The 20,439-nt window shown below is 40.2% G+C and overlaps 1 protein-coding gene across 1 annotated transcript in view; it reads right to left on the bottom strand.

The window, feature by feature from the left end:
* The window catches only part of MORC1 (MORC family CW-type zinc finger 1), a 189,148-nt gene extending 169,085 nt beyond the window's left edge, over nt 1–20,063 (bottom strand). The window contains exons 1-6 of the mRNA XM_059388362.1: nt 20,041–20,063; nt 18,500–18,553; nt 15,835–15,869; nt 9,166–9,234; nt 5,428–5,518; nt 4,653–4,761 (exon numbers count right to left, since the gene is read on the bottom strand). Of these exons, the coding sequence (XP_059244345.1) occupies nt 4,653–4,761; nt 5,428–5,518; nt 9,166–9,234; nt 15,835–15,869; nt 18,500–18,553; nt 20,041–20,063 (381 nt within the window). The remainder of the gene's footprint in view (nt 1–4,652; nt 4,762–5,427; nt 5,519–9,165; nt 9,235–15,834; nt 15,870–18,499; nt 18,554–20,040) is intronic.
* Between the last annotated feature and the right edge of the window lie 376 nt (nt 20,064–20,439).

Genomic DNA, 20,439 nt, shown 5'->3' with positions numbered 1-20,439 from the left:
CTGTGGAACAGAGTAGAGAGCCCAGATATGGACCCTCAACTCTATGGTCAAATAATCTTCAACAAAGCAGGAAAAAATATCCAGTGGAAAAAAGACAGGCTCTTCAATAAATGGTGCTGGGAAAATTGGACAGCTACGTGTAGAATGAAACTCGACCATTCTCTTACACCATACACAAAGATAAAATCGAAATGGATAAAAGACCTCAACGTGAGGCAGGAATCCATCAGAATCCTAGAGGAGAACACAGGCAGTAACCTCTTCAACATCTGCTATGGCAACTTCTTTCAAGAGATTTCTCCAAAGGCAAAGGAAACAAAAGTGAAAATGAACTTTTGGGACTTCATCAAGATCAAAAGCTTCTGCACAGCAAAGGAAACAGTCAACAAAACAAAGAGGCAACCCATGGAATAGGAGAAGATATTCGCAAATGACACTACAGACAAAGGGCTGATATCCAAGATCTATAAAGAACCCCTGAAACAACACACACAAAACAGATAATCACATCCAAAACTGGGCAGAGGTAATGAACGGACACCTCTCCAAAGGAGACATACAAATGGCTAACAGACACATGAAAAAACGTTCATCATCACTAGCCATCAGAGAGATTCAGATCAAAACCACATTGAGATATCACCTTATACCAGTTAGAATGGTTAAAATTAACAAGACAGTAAACAACATGTGTTGGAGAGGATGTAGACAAAAGGGAACCCTCTTACACTGTTGCTGGGAATGCAAGTTGGGGCAACCACTTTAGAAAACAGTGTGGAGATTCCTTAAGAAATTAAAAATAGAGCTTCCCTATGACCCTGCAATTGCACCATTGGGTATTTACCCCCAAAATACAGATGTAGTGAAAAGAAGGGTCAACTGTACCCCAATGCTCATAGCAGCAATGGCCACAGTCCCAAACTGTGGAAAGAACCAAGATGCCCTCCGACAGAAGAATGGATAAAGAAGATACAGTTCATATATACTACGGAGTATTATGCCTCCATCAGAAGGATGAATACCTAACTTTTGTATCAACATGGACAGGACTGGAAGAGATTATGCTAAGTGAAATAAGTCAAGCAGAGAGAGTCAAGTATCATATGGCTTTGCTTATTTGTGGAGCATAAGAAATAACACGGAGGACATGGGAAGATGAAGAGGAGAAGGGAGTTGAGGGAAATTGGAGGGGGAGATGATCCATGAGATGGAAAACAAACATGAGATGCTGAAAAACAAACAGGGTTTTGGAGGGGATGGGGTGGGAGGCTGGGTGAGCCTGGTGGTGGGTATTATGGAGGGCACATATTGCATGGAGCACTGGCTATGGTGCATAAACAATGAATCTTGGAAGACTGAAAAGAAATTTAAAAAAAAAAAATTTAAAAAGAAAGAAACCCAGAGTGCTAAAAGGAATTACTGTATCTATGAAACAGAACTATATGTCTTTAAAAAAAGAATACTGAGAGACTTTAACACACTTCTTAGAAATGAAGAATATGACTACAGAAAAATATTTATAATAAGATTGGAAGAAGAAATGTTAGAAAACCTCCCAGAGAGGGCACGTATTGCATGGGGCACTGGGTGTGGTGCAAAAACAATGAATACTGTTAAGCTGAAAATAAATAAATAAATAAATAAATAAATAAATAGAAAACCTCCCAGAAAATAAAACACAGAAAATAGGAGAGAAAAGATAAGAAAATCAAAGAACCAGTCCCAGATGTCCAAGAGCTAAGAAGAGAAGTTGTAAAAAGAAAGAGAATATGAATGGAAGAAAATCATTAGCTATTACAGAAAAATATTCCCAAACTGAAAGACATGTATTTCCAGATTGAAAATGTCCAGTAAGCAACCAGCACAATGGATGCAAATACACCCATCCAAAGGCAAAATACTTAAATCAGAACACTGGAGACAAAGAGTAGTTCTGAGTAGACAAAGAGAAGTTCTACTGACTTCAAAGAGTAGATAGAGGATAAGAAGAGACTCAGAAATTAAAATGGCTTCAGCCTTCTCAATGACAATGCTGGAAATAAGATGATAATGGAGCAATGGTTGCCAGTTCCTGAAGGAAGACTCATTTCAACCTACAGATAACACCAAGCCAAACTATCATTGAGTGCTCATGTAGGATAAAAATATTTTCATGCATGTCTTCACATAAAGTGTTTTTTCCTCAAAATACTTGACCTCTCATGCATCCTTGTTAAGGAAGCTAATGGAGAGGGGCACCTGGGTGGCTCAGTGGGTTAAACCTCTGCCTTCAGCTCAGGTCATGATCTCAGGGTCCTGGGATAGAGCCCTGCTGAGCAGAGAGCCTGCTTCCCCCCTCTCTCTCTCTGGCTGTCTCTCTGCGTACTTTTGATCTCTCTCTGTCAAATAAACAAATAAAATCTTAAAAAAAATAAAAAGAAAGAAAGAAAGCTAACGGAGGATGTGTTGGCAAGGGAAGGTCCTAGGAGCACAGCGGAACACCACCAGGAATGAGGGGTAGCACAGAAGACTCCAGAGCACAGTCTTCAGGAAGATGGGACTGAGAAGAGTACAGCTGGAGACTGGAACTAACATAGTGATAAAGACAGAAAACCAAGCAAGTACTCAGTGACAGCAGTAAGTACACAGAACACGAAATAGACAATTTTTAATTCCAGGAAGAATAAGAATTGTGCAGAAAAAGGAAAAAATACTTATGACAGGATATAGTTGTGAATAGTGTTTATACAATCTTATAATGTAAATACCGAACATTAGCATAAGTAAACTTACAATGGAGCTATGTTGAGGATGGAGAATTGGAAAGATATGTATGTGTGATACAGAGGAAATAATATAGAAATCTTTTTATAATGAACAGTTAATACATAATACATGAAATCAAGAAGTAGCAATATAAGTATGTTACACAGTGATATGCAGGAAAATATTGAAAAAAATCAGCTAATATTGTTGAAAGAGATTGCCTGGGTGGAAGTAGAAGTAGAAATGGGAAGGGGTTGCTGGTTTTAATTTTTTTGCCTTTTTTTTTTTTTAAATGGGGAAATGGCCCATTTTAGGAGAGCTATAACCTCAGCTTTGGCCCAATTTTCCATGCCTTTACATACATAAATGGCAACATCAATTCTTAAGTCACTGCTTTTCCTCCTATCAATTTCCCACTCAGCTACTCCCTATTGCCTACAAAATGTTGCCTCTCTGACCTGACCCCACTGCGGCCCGTGGGCATGCTGCATCCCTAGGAACAACCTCACAGTTCCACCATCCTTCCACCCCCATACTCCTGTCCAGGTCTGAGAGTTGCGCATGACACTTCTCTCTGTATACCAGCCTTTCCAGCAGCAAGTGGTTCTCACTCCATAAAACCCTTGTGGACCAATCAAGGCATTCTAATCTCTCCATCCATACCCCTGCTTTTGAAAATTCTGTAACAGCAGAAATCCATGAGTATGCTGAACGCCATTCTTCTTAAACACCCTCATTTTGTTATGTGTCCAATTCGCATATGTGTTTGCCTATATTTTGTGACCACTTTGATGGTCAGATGATCTCCTGCTGGTTTTCTACCTTCCACAGGGTAGAAGTGCTGGGTAGTTTCTTAACCCGCATTTGCTGTATTGAATTACACTGACATTCTGAATAGCGAATCTCAGACACTGCAAATTAATAAAGCATAGCTAGGTCATCAGATAGAGTTGAAATTATGGTCACCGGGGTTTCAGTTTTAAGTCCATTTTGCACTCATTTTCTTTAGGTTTTGTATTCCAAGTATTTTAATCCAAAATTTATTTTTATTTTTTATTTTCTATTTATTTTTTTAAAGATTTTAAAAATTTTTTTATTTGACAGACAAAGGTCACAAGTAGGCAGAGAATCAGGCAGAGAAAGAGGAGGAAGCAGGTTCCATGTTGAGCAGAGAGACCACTGCGGGGCTTGATCCCAGGACCCTGAGATCATGACCTGAGCCAAAGTCAGAGGTTTTTACCCACTAAGCCACCCAGGTGCCCCCAAAAGTTATTATTAAAATGATAACCCATTTATGGCATAAATAGGGGAAATGTTTTGCAGGCTCCCTCCAAAAAGCTCACTGTGCCAAAGGGAGCCTCTTATTGCTGGGAGATTTGGGTATATGGATAATGAAAATAACATTCTAAAAACTGCCTAGGAGTTAATAAGCCACTCAAGAAGGGTGATATGCAGGAAAATATTGAAAAAAATACACACAGGGGGGTACCTGTGTGGCTCAGTTGGTTAAGCATAGGATTTGGCTTAGGTCATGATCTCAGGAATGGAGCCATGCATCAGGCTCCCTACTCAGCAAGAAGCCTGCTTTCTCTTCTTCCTCTGCCCCCCACTGTGCTCACGCTCACACTCTCTAATAAATAAATAAAATCTGTTTTAAAAAATACTACCCAAGAAAAGAAAAGTAGGTGCCCATGGATTCCTTAAAAAAAAAAAAAAAAAAAGATTGTTCAACAGGACAGGTTCTATTGACGTGCCCAGAACGTCCAGCCACCTTCTCTCCATTTCCCAAATACATTCCTAAATTTCTAAATCATAATCAGAAAAGAACCACTGTAAACTTCACCCTGAGATAGTAAATGAAAAAACACTGTTACTATGGAAACCAAAGGAAAAATCTCAACTCTTACCTCAGTAAGACCTTCTCTTTCACAGAATGTCTGAGAAAAAAACACGCATGTCATTGTTTCTTCCTTCTTGGTAAAAAGAATAAAGTCTTTCCCAATCCTCATGGATCCACTATATTAAAAATCAAGAACATACCGGTTTACATCATGAACAATGAAAAGAAGAAAGAGGCAGGCACAAAACTGCACTATAATGAATTGTTCTTTCACAGAAGTAATGTCCCTGTTTTGCTGACCCATCACCAAAAGGGTGTAAATAATGATTTTTTTTCCTCCAAGTACAGCAGATGGATTTAAACCAATCCAGCTCTACACTCTTGCTTAAGACAGGACTACTAGAAGTAAGGTGCTGTCCAGGACTCAAGAAAAGAACAATCATGTGCCCATAGCAGGAGTCAAATGGGTGACAATTTACTCTTGTCCTCGCCTTCCATGGAGGCAGACTAATAAAATAAGCTGTGGACACATATTACACCTGAACTAACATACGCTCTGAGAAACAAAAGAACAGAGATTCAAGGAAGCTCTGAAGTTCAGGGCTTCTGCTACCACACCTGAGAGATGATCCATCCCCTATTTGAGAATTAAATTTACAAATGTTGTAAAGATCCAAGTCAGTTATCAGTATGGACATCCCAAAAGAAGATGGGACCTTTCAGTTTATATATATCTTTAAAGCTTTTACAAACCTAGATCATTCTGTGTAAGACTTCCTATAAATTAAATTTGTTCCTAGTATCAATAATACATGCTTTAAAGGAAAAACAAAATCTCTTACCTTTTGAGACCATTACCATATTGCCCAATAAACTTCAAGGCTGATGACCGTTTCTTGGATGTTCCAAAGTAAATGATTTCTGAAGCTTCCTCTATAATTGACAGACATTTAGGTAGTTAGAAATTAAGAGTCACTGACACTGGCCATAGGTCCAGTTGTCAGGATGTCACACGTATCTCAGGACATTAGGACAAACCCATATGTCTTGGGTCAGGCCAGGTACAGCTCCATGTGGAGCCCAGAGACAGGCTTCACATTCTGACCAGGATCTTAACTGTAATATATTGAAAGAGGTCAAACAGACCTAGCCACATGACCTTGGGTAAACAGAGTTTAAACTCTGAGTCTTGATTTCCTCATCTCTAAAAAAGTACTAAGACCGATATTATAGAGTTGTTGATGAAGACAATTAGATCAAATGTGATCATTTGTTGGTGAAACTCTGAATACAATACACTTAATAAGTGCCAATTAATTTTAAGTATTAAAATTATCCATACCACTAATCATTTTCCATGAATTTGGCTCTTAGCCAGCTCCATGGAAGACTGAGCAGGGCAGAATGGCTTCTGGTCTGACACTCAATGAGGATGAAAGGCCACTTGTTCCAGACTCTCAGAGTCATTCACCAGATCTCTCCAGAGCATTCTGGAATTCTAGAGAACTGTCTAAACTTCAAAATATACATACCTCCAGAAACCAGAATGCTCCTAGAGAAACAGGGAAGGATAGAAACGGGTCACCCAACGGGCATACCTGAATATGTGCTCTGAAAGTGTCCCAAAGACCAGTGTCAGTCTATGTGCAGACACTCTGCTTGTCTGCAGCCAACTGGACATTTTATCACGTGTTCTTATAAAGGGATGGGTATTAAGTGAGGGTATCCATAATAACAATATTAGCTTCCTTTACTGTTCAGTATATGCTAGGGACTGTATCATATATTTTACATGCATTGCCTATGTAACATTTATAATAAACATACAGAATAGATACCGTGATGATGATCTGCATGTTATGGATGAGGAAATTCAAGTTCAAAGTATACATAACGTGTCCAAGGTGAAATAGCTGATGAATGTGACTGTAAGGATAACACTCCAAGGCTGTCAGAGAACATATCCTGTGGTTTTCAAAGCACACCTCCCAGACTCCCACGTACGTTGGCTGGAGTTCTGAGAACTGATACGAAACACTGACATGACCCCTTCCCACCACAACTGTATGTCATGGTAGGAGAAGCAGATTAGAAACAAACAAACAAGATAATTTCTAAGAACATTAGTGAAGAAAATAAAACCAGGGTAATGTGATAGAGGATTAACAGAGGTGTGGCCCTCAGACAGAATGATCCGGGAAGGCTTCCTTCATGAGGTGACATCTGAGATGAACTACAAATCACGGGCCAGCAGCTGTGGCTGGAGTGTTACAAGCAAGGGAGTGAGTGCCATGAGAAATGGTCAAAGAGGTGGACAAAGGCTAAATAATGTGAGAAACTGGAAGCATTACTGGGGAGTATAAATTATATCCCAAAGTAATGAAAAACCACCAAGGGTTTTAAGCAGGGGAAAGATATGAGGTGATAATTTGTATTATAGATATCTTTTTTAAATGATTTTATTTATTTATTTGACAGAGAGAGTGAGCGAGTGGGAGCCTGATGCAGGGCTCAATCCCAGAAACCGGGGATCATGACCTGAGCTGAAGGCAGATGCTTAATCTTAACCAACTGAGCCACCCTGGTGCCCCGAGGTCATTTTTATTTTATTTATTTTTTATTTTTAAAGATTTTATTTATCTATTTGATAGAGATCGCAAGTAGGCAGAGAGGCAGGCAGTGGGGTGGGGGAGCAGGCTCCCCACTGAGCAGCGAGCCCGATGCGGGGCTTGATCCCAGGATCCCAAGATCATGACCTGAGCTAAAGGCAGAGGCTTAAACCACTGAGCCACTCAGGCGCCCCCCGCCCCCTGAGGTCATTTTTATTAAAAGAAAATACCCTTGGGATCGCTGTGTGAGGGACCACGATAGGGAAGACTGGAAGCCAAGAGTGAAAATTCCTTCAGTTACCCTCTGGCTTAAGGTTGATTTAACTCAGTTTGGGCCACAGACAGGTTCTATCTTCAGTCATCAGATAAACTCTTCCTTTCAACTTATTACTTGATTTCCAATCAATGTTTTTCTTTAAAAGACTTTATTTACTTATTTGAGAGAGAGCTTGAGCACAAGCTGGTCAAGGAGTGGGGAGGGGGCATAAGGACAGAGGGAGAGGAAGAAGCAGACTCCCTGCTGAACGGGGAGCTAGATGCCCGGCCCCTGGGATCACAAGCTGAGCAGAAGGCAGATGCTTAACCAACTGAGCCACCCAGGTGCCCCAATTTCCAATTGATATTAATAGGAATTGCTCTCTCAACACTAGCAGGCTTTTAAAAATAGTCCTGTATATTTCAAATGAAGTGTGAGTTCCTTCTGAAGATGAGCATTTGCCACTTTTCTGTGTTTTCATCGTTTTGCTCATGGCCATATTATAAAAGGAGTTGCTTCTTTTTCTATTTTCTTTTTTTTTTTTAAAGGAAGTGACTTAGAATATATCATACATTCTGTTATTTAGATATTTAGGAAAATGAACTTAACGGTCAGTCTAGAAGTGAAAAAACTTTTTTTCATCATGATTTTCTCACAAACTCTCTTCTTTCTTTTAAACACTAAGGAACCAACAATACCTTGAGTCAAAATCACCTGGAGAAATCAAAATTATCCCAACAAAGTCAGAATGAGACCTGAGTAAGATATCTGACCATTTTCTAAGCTTGCTAATAATCTCTGACTATTCATACCAAGAGAGTACTTCAGAGACTAGCAAGAAGATAACTGCTTTACTTTGTATTCTGAGTTTCCAAAAATGACAAGAATGCTTTCCACTGCTGTAGAAAAGACCAGAACTGTTCCCTATTACTTGAATTCCCCTCACGATTTTTTTTTTTTTTTAACCTAGCGGTCAACCACCCTGTCTTGTGGGACATAGACAAGTATTAAATAAGAATTCAGGGATAAGTTATCCCAAATGACTCAAAACTCTTATCAGAAGAAATAACATTTCAATTTCATAGTAAACTGATATCGTGCCCCCACTGTGTGTTGTGTTTTGGTTAGCTTTAAGGTACCCCCCCAAAAAAAAGAAAGAAAAGAAAAAGCAAAATCATGCAAAGAATTGTAGATGTATTCATTATGGTGAGAATAGCTGACTGAAGCTACTAAACCTTTGAACATAACGAGAAAAAAATCTACCACTAAAAACAAGAAGAGGTAACCTCTTCCTCAAGGTTAAGCAGAAAATTAAAAACAGCCTGAAGGTACTGGAAACTGCCTCAGGCCTCTTGCAAGCAATACCTGAAGGGTGGGCTCAAACAACTTCCAAATCCATCCAGTTACCCCGCCTTTTCCATGGATTCCTAGATGTTTTTCCTCACACATAATCACACCTTCTGCTTTTCATCTTTCTTGCAGTATTTATCTACGCTCCCTTTTTGTTTTGGTTTAGATGATTACAATTAATTTACTCTGTCAGCTGGAATATTTAAATCTAGAAAGTTCAACAATATGTTAAGTCTAGGGTTTATTTTCCCTTAATAGCTCCATACCTGTTTTTGCATAGATAGCTCAATTTATTTTTATTTGTTTGATGGGTTTTCTGACTGTTTCCCCGAACAGCCAGTTAGGTATCCAGATAATTAACTTACCAGGATTCATACCACATCCATCATCCAGGAAGCACAACATGAATCCACCCTGCAGTTTTTCATTATCCACTGTAAGAGAAAGCAGTTCCTTCGTTATCACTGATAAATATGGGCCTTAATTTGTTCATCAGAAAGTCATGCTGCTTACATAATTATCTGTCCCCCTCAAAGGCAGCCACGGAGTGACAGAGTGAGGGTGCAAAGATGACGCTCAGAAAGGTGTCCAGGCTATAGTTTCACAGGACATTGCAGGGGGAAGACAGTCCTGCACCAAGAAGGCTTTAAATTACCATGAAACATCTAAACATTAATAAATTATGTGTACAGTGGGGTTTGCCCTGCTCTGGAATCCGCCTAGCCTTTAAACTTCAAATGTTTTCCACCCTGGGGGTGAGAATAAAGGGAGATGGTGATGTGACCCCAGGATCCCTCTTCCCACTGATCCACCTTTGTGCCCTTCTACCAAAGCACTCATTCTAAAGCCAATCCAGGCTGTTCTTTAATTCCTCAGGCTCTCCTGTCAGTAGTTAATTCCCATAAGAGCCATTTCTGTGTGCCTTTAGTGGCAGTAAATATTTGCCTCTTGAAACAGCTTTTGAATTTTTTAAATGATCAGGAATTGGAATCAATTGTGGTGATCAAGAGATATCATCAAGATAACAGAAAGTCATCTCTTGTTTTAAAAAAAAAAATGGAAAGGTGTAACGAAAACTAATGAGACTAATTTTAATGCTCAGTTTGTGATCTGGCCAATCTGGCTCTGAGAGTAATTTAAACACTTGGATATATGACTTCTACCACATCTCTCTTTCTCTCTCTCTCTCTCTCTCTCAATCTCTCTCTCTCTCTCTCTTTTTTTTTTGTTTTTTTTTTTGTTTTTTTGTTCGGATAATAGCTTGGGAACTAACTTACACACCAAAACACTGCCTATGTGTAAAGTGTACAGTGGAATGAACTGTGGCATATGTACATACTCATGAAATCATCATCACAATCAAGGTAGTGAACATACCCATCACCTCGGACGTTTCCTCAGGTCACTCTACAGTCTCTCCTTTCTGCCTCCTTCCATGCCCATCCCCCCCACACCAACCTCAGGCAGCCACTGATTTGCTAACTCTATACCTATGATTCAGTTGTAGCACATTTGTTAAGTCTATGGTCACCCCTGATCAACATTTCAAAAGTCAAATAGTGTTCAAGATAACCTGTAAATAAATATATAAAACATATACCTAAGCTTTCCAGGTTCATAATTTTATCGTCACATGCCCACTTCTAATTCCCTATCACCCCCACTATTTCCCTTCCTGTCTATAAGCACTTTGGATCTTCCCTACCAATTCATTTTCCCAGTTCTTCTCTCTGCCTGGTCCTCTGGAGTGCTTACCTCAACTCATGTATCAGAATATTCCTCCCCCACTTTGCTCTGAGCAAACCCCACTATTCAACAAAGGGAACAAAGAACTCTTGTGGAGTTCTTTGCCAGTGAGGTGGTTCTCAACTGTGGCTGAACATTTTAATCACATGGAGATACTCCAAATTAACTGGTCTTGGGTGAGGCTCAGGAATAAACATCTCCCCCAATTATCCTACTGTGTATCAGCACTAGGAACCACCTGATCCAAGCCTTACGTGGCTCTGTACAGATTTTGCAGCTCTTGGGATAAAGTCCCCATGTAAGGAACTTGCAGAAAGAAGGGAATTTCTTTGGCGAAAAGGTGGGAAAGACTCAAAATTCCCAAGAGACATATACAGTGCTTACTTTTTCTATAAACCCAAGAGAGGAACTACAAACAATCATAGCCTCAGAATGTAATATTCCCCTACTATCCATGCTGAAACTTGGTCATGTTTATTTCAATTCCTTAAAGCTAAGCATTCTAAATAAATTTCCATTATCTGTCAAATACGCATGTCTAAAACACACCCCAGCACCTTCTCCCTCATCAGACTTAACTTCCCCTTCTGATGTTTCCTGTTTAATAAATGTCCACCACTCTGCCATTAGACTTCAGCTCCCCAAATCTAAACCTCAGGATTGCCATGTCTTCTCAATTTCACCCCCCTAATGCCTTTCAAGTTTGAGCACATTCTCCATCACCATGACACTGTCCTAGCTCAGAAAACCATCATCTGCCTTCTGAATTACAGCAACAGCTGCCTCACTCCTTGTTCCTGCTAAAAGCAGAGTGCAGACCAGTATGCATTTCACAATTAATTTTATGTGTCAACTTGGTTAAGCTCTGGTACCCCGCTGTTTGGTCAGACTTTAGTCTAGATATTGCTCTGAAAACATTTGTGGATATAATTAACATTTACAATCAGTTGACTTTAATAAAGCAAATAACTTCCATAATATGGGTGAGCCTCATCCAATCAGTTGAAGGCCTTAAAGGCAAAGACTGAAGTTCTTCAAAGAAGCAATTTTCTGCATCAAGACTGCAACACAGAAATTGCGCTTGAGTTTCTAGGCTGCTGGCCTACCCTGAAGATGAAGAACTTGAGAATGCAACACAAACTCTTAGCTGGATTTCCAACCTGCCAGCTGCCCCACAGATTTCAAGTGTGTCGGCCTCCATCCCACAGTCCTGAGTCAATTCCTTAAAATCTCTCCTTCTCACCCTCCCCAGACACTCTATCAATAGCTATAGATGTAGACAGATACAGTTATATACCAATATAGCAACACACGTACATATCTACAGTGGAGGGAGACAGATCAGATCTGTCCATCTATCTGTCTGTCTACCTGTCTGTCCATGTAGCTATCTCGTACAGGTTCTATTTCTCTGTAGAACTCTAACAATTACACTCTTCAAGCTCACCTCTTGTCATTCCCTCCCCACACCCATACTGCAAACTTCCACTTCCATGCAAATATTCTCCTTAACTAACCTTGAGCATCACAAACATTTTTGCAACTCCATCGGTGTTCTATGTTCTCTCCAAATTCAAGCCCCTGCATATGCTCCCCCTTTTCCCTTTCTGCCCCTGATTCACCAGGTGGAAGCCTATTTCCCCTATAGATCTTTAGATCCAGTAAGGTTCCTTCTAGGACAACTTCCTCATTCCCACACATCACAGGAGCCCACAATGAACATTTTCTTTGTACTTTGTGTTCCCCACTTTCTTATGTATCTCTTTATCTTTCAAACTGTTGGCTCTTACTTTTTAAAACACAGTAGCCTCAGAGGTACGGTGAAAGCTAAGGGCCCTCCACCCATGAAAGTGAAGATATACAGTGTATTTTCTACAGACCCCCACACTAGGATGGGGTCTTTCTTAAGAGCAGGCACTGCATGCTCAACACTTAACCTAGTGCCTGCCACTTGCTAAGCACTTAAAAAAATTTTTAACTGCAAATCCACATTTACTAGAACCAATACATATGAACAGATAAACAACAATGGCCAAACATGTTTAGTTTGAACTTTATGGTCCTCCCTCAAGTTACCTGAAGAAGACTTAAGATTGAAAAGTAGGGGCACCTTTGTGGCTCAGTGGGTTAAGCCTCTGCCTTGGGCTTAGGTCATGATCCCAGGGTCCTGGGATGGAGCCCCGCATCAGGCTCCCTGCAGGGAGCCTGCTTCCTCCTCTCTCTCTCTCTGCCTGCCTCTCTGCCTACTTGTGATCTGTCAAATAAATAAATAAAATCTATTTAAAAAAAGATTGAAAAGTAATTCAGGGATTTCAGTAAATAATCTGAAGATTGGCTCAATGCTTAGATTAATTAATTATCCCCATATCAATTCTATCTATTGCTGTATAAGCCCTGACCCTGGCTTATTACTTTTTAAAAAAAAATCGATTTGCTAAGTTGATAGCCATATTGTGATTTGCAGCAATAAAAAATTTTATAACATGAATAGGTACTTTTCTATGAATAGGTAATTTAAAACCAAAAACCGTAAGTTCAGTTTTTCACAAAACACATAACCTAAATAAAGAAGTGCCATTCTGAAGTCAAATGGCAAAGACTGTGTGTGTGTGTGTGTGTGTGTGTGTGTGCGCGCGCGCGCGCATGCCAATTGCTAGAGAAAATTGGGGAAATGAGTACAGCCATGCCCTGCTGGTGTTCTGCTACAAACCTAAAAGAACATAACATGTGAATTCCAATGACATTTGTTGTGCTTTGTGATTCTGGATCATTCTTCTCAACCCTTCAACCCCTCATCAATAATATGTGAGCTCTGGGGGCACCAGGGTGGCTCAGTCAGTCAAGCTTCTGCCTTCACCTCAGGTCATGACCCCGGAGTCCTGGGATCAAACCCAAATCAGGCTCTCTGCTCAGTGGGGGGCCTTCTTCCCCCTTTCGCTCTGCCCCTTCCTTCCCCCGACCTCATGCTCATTCTCTCATGTGCTCTCTCTTACACAAATAAACAATATCTTCAAAAATATATGCATGTGTGCTGTGAATGAAATGCAGCTTAAATCTTTTCTCCTTCTCCATTTCTAGGACCACTTCCTTAGTTCCAATTCTCACGAAATCTTCCATAGGTCATTTCCATAGCCCCACACCCCTGCATACCCATCATTGACACTTCTAAGGATCACCCTGCATGCTATGGCTGGAGTAACTTTCTTTGAAAAGGGCACATTTCTAATTTGCCAAATGATATTGCTCAAAATTCTTCAGCAGTCACCGTCTATAGAAAGAAACCTTAGCATGGCATTGAAGGTGCTCATCTCTTTGGCTCTAACAATTAGCTTTATCAACCTGCTACTCATTGTTTTCTGACTGCTTTTTCTCCAAATACCTACACAGTTCGCTCCCTCACCTCATTCAGGTCTTTGACCGGACACCACCTGGTTAGAGAAACTCTCCCTGTTCACATCATGAAAAACATACACCCTGCCCATTGCTCTTGGTTCTCTTCTCCCACTTTCTTTTTCCTTTTAGCACTTTTCATTGCCTGGTGTATCATTTGTTCACTTCCTTACTGTCTCTCTCCCCCTCATGAGAACACACATTCCTGACAACACGTATTTAGTCACACATGTGGCTCTGTGCTCTATCCCTAGCACCTGGTTCATTCATGACAGACACTCAATAAACTGTTATTGAACCAATGAATCTCTAAAACGATCTACTTCCATTCTCTTTCTCACAATAATTTCTCAGACAGGGATATTCTTTTTTTTTTTTTTTTCCAAACACTACTTGACAAAAACTACATCTATATGTTAGGCCCTTGCTCTTTAATATGAGGTATTCTTTCTTTGTGTTCCTACCATACTTTGAGCCTCTCCTGGGCAAGAAACACTTATTCTATCTTATACTACCTAAGGGGATATATAAGGGAAGACCACTTTTTCACCACTACTGGTATTTCCTTCCATGTGAAATGGAGTGACATTAATATTAGTAGAGGTGCCCTTCTCTGTCCCTTGACTCACTTCTCACTCATCTGACTGGAAACCTAGGGAAGAATCATCTAGGGAGGCTCAATTCAGATCTTTCTAGCTCTCATGTTCCCTCCTGGGAATGAGCTGCCTGCAGAGTGCATGAGCTCTGCTCGGCTCACTCCAAGCGGACCAGTGTTGAGGGGAAGCCTGACTCCACAGGTTGGGCAAGTATCTGATTCTGGGGTATGACCAGCAAATCCGTTGGATTTCTCACGCTAACCTCCACTTTTGAACAATAAAGACTGACTAGCATTTTTGAATAAATAATAAAGACTGACCCTCTTGACCTTCTCAAACTTTTCAGAACCTGAAGACTAGAAAGGGAAGAAAAGCGTTCATTTATTATGTTTTCTCAGATGTCTCAAGATGTCCATGTCTCTCTGCCTCATGAACCAGAAGCACCCACTTAACACGGGATTTCATTTTTCTTTTTTCTTTTTAGTATGCTTCACGCTGAATGTGGGGCTTGAACTCACAACTCTGAAATCAAGACTTGAGATTAGGAGTTGGATGCTGCACCAACTAAGCCATCCAGGTGCCCCACAGGATTTTAAACACTTAACACAAAAAATTGATTTGAACTGTGCTGCTTTTTATTATAAATACAGATTGACATCATGGACCATATATTCTTGCCTGTGACCAACAGCCAATGTTTACAGGAGAGCTGACAGAATCAGGGTTGGGGATCAGTTTTAACACTGCAGACATTTACCCAGGCAGTACTTAATACAAGACTGGATCTCAAAACCTAAATTCATCTGCATCATATTCTAATGAAATGAACTATTAAGTACAATAAGTATTTGATGACTAAAAATGAAGTCAGGGAAGAAAACATACCTTGCTTGAATTTTAGAGCCCTCAAACATTCATGCTTCACATTCACTTACACATTTTAAAACTGTGGTAAGTTGAGAATGATGTATATTTAATTATGGATAACCATTAAGTTAATGTGCTTTTTAAAATAAAACTGTTTTCTTGTGGCAGGCAAATTGACTGTTCCACATCACTCTGATACTTTCACAAAACCCTAGAAGATCTAATTTTGTAAATGGGTCCCCTAACAAGTGAACAATTCCACTCTCAGAGTATACTTTTCTCAACCTGGCTCCCCATAGGGTCACTGTACTCACAAAGCACTTAAATTACATTATAAATCTATAAAAAGTGCTTGATTTCATGAAATAAAATAAAAGCAAAATAACTACAAGCTTTTCCATTAGAAGAGGAAAAAAAGAAAACAAAAACACTCACCTGAAAATACATCAAGTCTTGCAGCCCCTGCATCTCTGGAAACAATATAAAAATATCACTGCTTCAATACGAAATTATGTTTTAAAAAATTACATTAATCTGAATTGCTTACGTGATGTATAACCTATTGTCGGATAGCAAATAATAGAGAAATCCACTTAAATTGCTTCAAAACAATTACTAAAATGTTTCACTCTACATTTATGTACTAAGACCTATGATCACTCATAATTTGAGAATGTTACAAAACCTGAAACTTGGAACTTTGAAAGAATAGATGGAATTTAATGGTAGTTACACAAAAGCTCACCAAAAATGGATATGAATATTTAAAAAAAAAACTAGTTGGATAATAATCCATAAATTGCAGACAGATTTTCATGTTATATTTTAGTTCCCCAAAAATGATAAGAAAAAGCAAATTACTAATATGTACCCTGTGATCACATATGTTTTTGAAGAATGTATATGATATGCATGTCCATATATGTAAGGAAATAAATCAAAACAGTGGTTTTCTCTAGATTGGAGGTTGGCAAATTATGGTCCAAAAGCCAAATGGGGCCCACTAACTTTTTGTAAATAAAGTTTTATTGGAACACAATCATGTCCATTCATTTACATATTGCCTAGGTGGCCTTCACAGCACAATGGCAAAGTTGAGTAGTTTCAACAGGGAACACACAGCCTGCACAGGGAGAAATATTTACTTTCTGGTCTTTTACAGAGAAGCATGACACATAACATGCTTCTGAAACATGACACCTCCCCTGTCATGTAATGAGATTACTGACGACTTTCTTTTTCTTATTATGTTCTCAGTTTTCTACAGCTCATAGATATTGTGTATTTTCTAAATTATTTTTTTAAGAAGAAATCTCAGAAGAAAAAGAACAAAAGCCAAAAGAGCCTGGGTTCAGTGTGAGGGGTGAAGACAATGAGCACAGCGGCCTTAGCTGATGCAGCAGTAGAGGGGTTGAGTAAGGGAAGCTCAGAGTAGTAACAACCGCTGGTACTCTAACCGGGAAATTTGAGGCTCTCCCAAAACTTCCATCAATTCCAACCCGAAACTATACCAGGTAAGTCTGAGTAGGTACAACGGCTTGTTCTACAAGCCTTCAAAGTTGGCCTTAGCCAACTTAGCTCCTTCCTCTAGCCAATTGCTTTTATAAGCTCTTCCTTTATGGAAATTCGGGAGGCACTACTGCCATTTCTTGGAGCGTTTTCTGTGGCTCAAGTAAGCACTGAATCAAGTATTTTTAAGCCTCTCCTAATCCTTACCACAATCCCATGACACAAGAGTATCATCATCTCCATTACATACTTATACTTTATATAAAACACCATGCACATGATAGGTGCTCAGTAAATGCCACTGCTGCCCTGAAATGGAAGTTTTTCAAAGAAAGAGTTTCTTCATAGAAAAATTCCATGGAATAAGACAGAAAAATCATTCACCTCTACAGCATATTAAGACATTTTATAGGGGTACCTGCATGACTCAGTTAGTTAAGCGACTGCCTTGGGCTTAAGTCATGGTCCCAGGGTCCTGGGATCGAATCCTGCATCAGGCTCCCTGCTCAAGAGGGAGCCTGCTTCTCCCTCTCCCTCTATGTGCCACTCCCTCTGCTTGTGCTCTACCTCTCTTGGTCAAATAAGTATTTTTTTTTTAAAGAATGTATTTATTATAGCGAGAGAGGGAACATAAGCATGGAGAGTGGGAGAGGGAGAAGCAGGCCTCCCTGCAAAGCAGGCAGGAAGTCCGATGCGGGGCTCGATCCCAGGACCCTGGGATCATGACCTGAGTAGAAGGCAGAGGCTTAACCACTGAACCACCCAGGCACCCCAATAAAATATCTTTTAAATACATTTTATAATAAGCTTTATAGTTTAACCCTAGTACTTTCTCTCTGATCAGCTGTCGTATCAGGAAGAGGCTACCAACCATCTCTTCCTATACTGGCACATTTTTTGCCTGATGTCTACAATATTGTTTTAATATCCTCCAGTTTTAATTTTGACAACCACAGGAAACCACAAAACTCTTAAATAAAATTATAATAACTAATTTCTTAGAATAACACAGGAACTTCATGAAGACCTTCTTCATGAGCACAACTAAGCATCTTGCATAAGTCTATGAAAGAGCTTCATGTGATATCAATTATAAGCATCTGAGCAACCTTGGCAAACTCCAGTGTCTGCTGAAGACAGAGGAACTGGTTTGTCCAGGCTGGCTATGGGGACCACTGGGAACACCAGCACTGAAGGCACAGACTAGTTAGTCCCAAGAGCGCATCACATGGGCTATGCCACCTGAGCCCAGTGACCAACCTTGGGGCTGCTACTTCTAATCTTTAAAGAAAAAGCAGGAGGGAGGTGAGGGGTGAAGGCAGGGGATGCAGATTTCTTGTGTGGCACCTCCTGTTTCTTAAACTTTATAAGCAATCCCTTCTTTGCTTCTTTTTCTTTATAATTCCCATACAAACTCACCCCGAGTCAAACAGGAAACAGGCTAGACTTGGTTAGAGGCCTGACAGTTTACAGATGCTGCTCTGAGAATTGTTTTATTGACTACATTTCTCTCACTCCCCTGGGTCTGAAGTCCATTTTTCTTTGCCAATCTCCTTTTACCACATAGGGGTGGTTTACAGATGAGCTTTACCTTGCATTGTCCAGCAATTCAGCCAGCGCTCCAAAAAGGAAACTGTGCGTGGTGCTGATGAAGAAAGAGGGAAAGCCAAAAGTTAAACCAACTCTGTAATGAGCATAAAAGCTTCAGGATGCATGCAGACAAACCTTCTCCGGCTCTGGACAGGTAATCAATTAAGGACTTATTCTAGAAACAACTTTCTCAGCACAGTAAAGATTCTGAAGTAGATGCGGTCTATTACAAAGCCAAGGCTAAGAACACGATTGCCAAAATAGCTTGTTTGTTTCTAATAAAACAGAGACTTCAAGGACCTTACTGTACTTACAGCAAATTCTGATGTTTTCAAATTGCTTCATAAGCATTTATTCAAGTTTTTTTGGAGAACCTGTCATTAAAATTATATTATTTAAGGTCAAATTATTTCTGAAAGATCTTGATCAAAATCTTGGCACACTAGAAGGCCTTAAGGCTCCATCTGCAGACACAGTCACTGGCAGGGGACCCCTGTTTGTGCCACTAATCCTCTCTTCATATTTTTCTGAAGGCCCTTTTCTCCTCTCAATTACCCGTGGTCATTCTTCCCAGTACCCCTCATGCTAGGTCCTGGGTAACAGAGCACAGTAGACAGCCATCATTAGTAGCTGCCTGTGGGGGCCCACACTTGCTTTTCATTTCCTGATGTAGATATTTCAGTCAGCAACTCTATCACAGCATTAAGGGAAGATTCAGTCTGCAATTTTCTTTTTTATATTTAGTAAACGGGTAGCAGAAGCAGGAAAGACCCACTGATCAAAAAACATCTGCTCATTTGTACAGAAGAAAGATCATCGGCAATGTCTCTGAGATTCCAAAAACCTTAGGCCACAAGACAACACATTAGCCGAATGTTTCTTTCATTTTTAAGATTGATTTATTTTTTTTAAAGATTTTATTTATTTATTTGACAGAGAGACATCACAAGTAGGCAGAGAGGCAGGCAGAGAGAGAGGAGGAAGCAGGCTCCCTGCTGAGCAGAGAGCCCGATGCAGGACTTAATCCCAGGACCCTGAGATCATGACCTGAGCCGAAGGCAGCGGCTTAACCCACTGAGCCACCCAGGCGCCCCTGATTTATTTATTTTAGAGAGAAAGAGCATACGCTAGTGAGTGGGGGAGGGCATAGGGAGAGAAAGAATCCTCAAGCGGACTGAGCAGGAAGCCCAAGTGGGGGCTGGATCCCAGGACCCCGAGATCACAACCTAAGCCAAAATCAAGAGTTTGACGCTTAACTGACTGCACCAACCATTTACTCCTCCATTTTGGGGGAATTTTAAACTTTAAACACATGCTGAGGTGGGATCTCTTAACTCTAGTCAAGTTTGTAATTAAAAAAAATAAATACGACTGCTGTGAAAAGATGGCCTTCACGCAAAAGAAATCTGGAGTATAAAAACCTAAAATAGAGAAAAAGTGAAGGTTATATGCTTTACAAAAGGAGCACTTGAAACCATAGGACTTACTAGTGAATTCAAAATACATGATTTAATATATAAAAACTCAACATACAAACAATACCTTAGGAAAGTAACCGGGGTCATTCTGACCAAGAAGTGCCATAGAAGTTTCTGTTCTATTTCACTCAAGAGATTTTAACACACTGCTTGCCATGTGCTAATGTGGACCGATAAGGTCTTCACCATCTTGGGACTCAAGCCAGTGGGGGGATATGAAAAACATACAAGTAAACAGACATAGAGATGATCTAGCAGATCACGATTAGATACCACGAGGAAAGGGTGATGGGGAAGAGTAATGGTAAGCAGAGGACACGGTGGTCAAGGAGAGCCTCTCTTCATAGAAGACATTTAAGCTGAGCCCTGAAGGCTGAGGAGAACTCAGTCTCTTGCAGAGCCGGAGAGGAAACTCTGCAGCAAGAGAAGCATCTTCAAGGACACGGATGCAGGAAGGAGCCAA

The sequence above is a fragment of the Mustela nigripes genome, chromosome 2, assembly GCF_022355385.1.
Source record: "Mustela nigripes isolate SB6536 chromosome 2, MUSNIG.SB6536, whole genome shotgun sequence".
NCBI lineage: Eukaryota > Metazoa > Chordata > Mammalia > Carnivora > Mustelidae > Mustela > Mustela nigripes.
The sequence above is the reverse complement of the archived record's forward strand: the minus strand, read 5'-3'. Positions and strand labels throughout refer to the sequence as shown.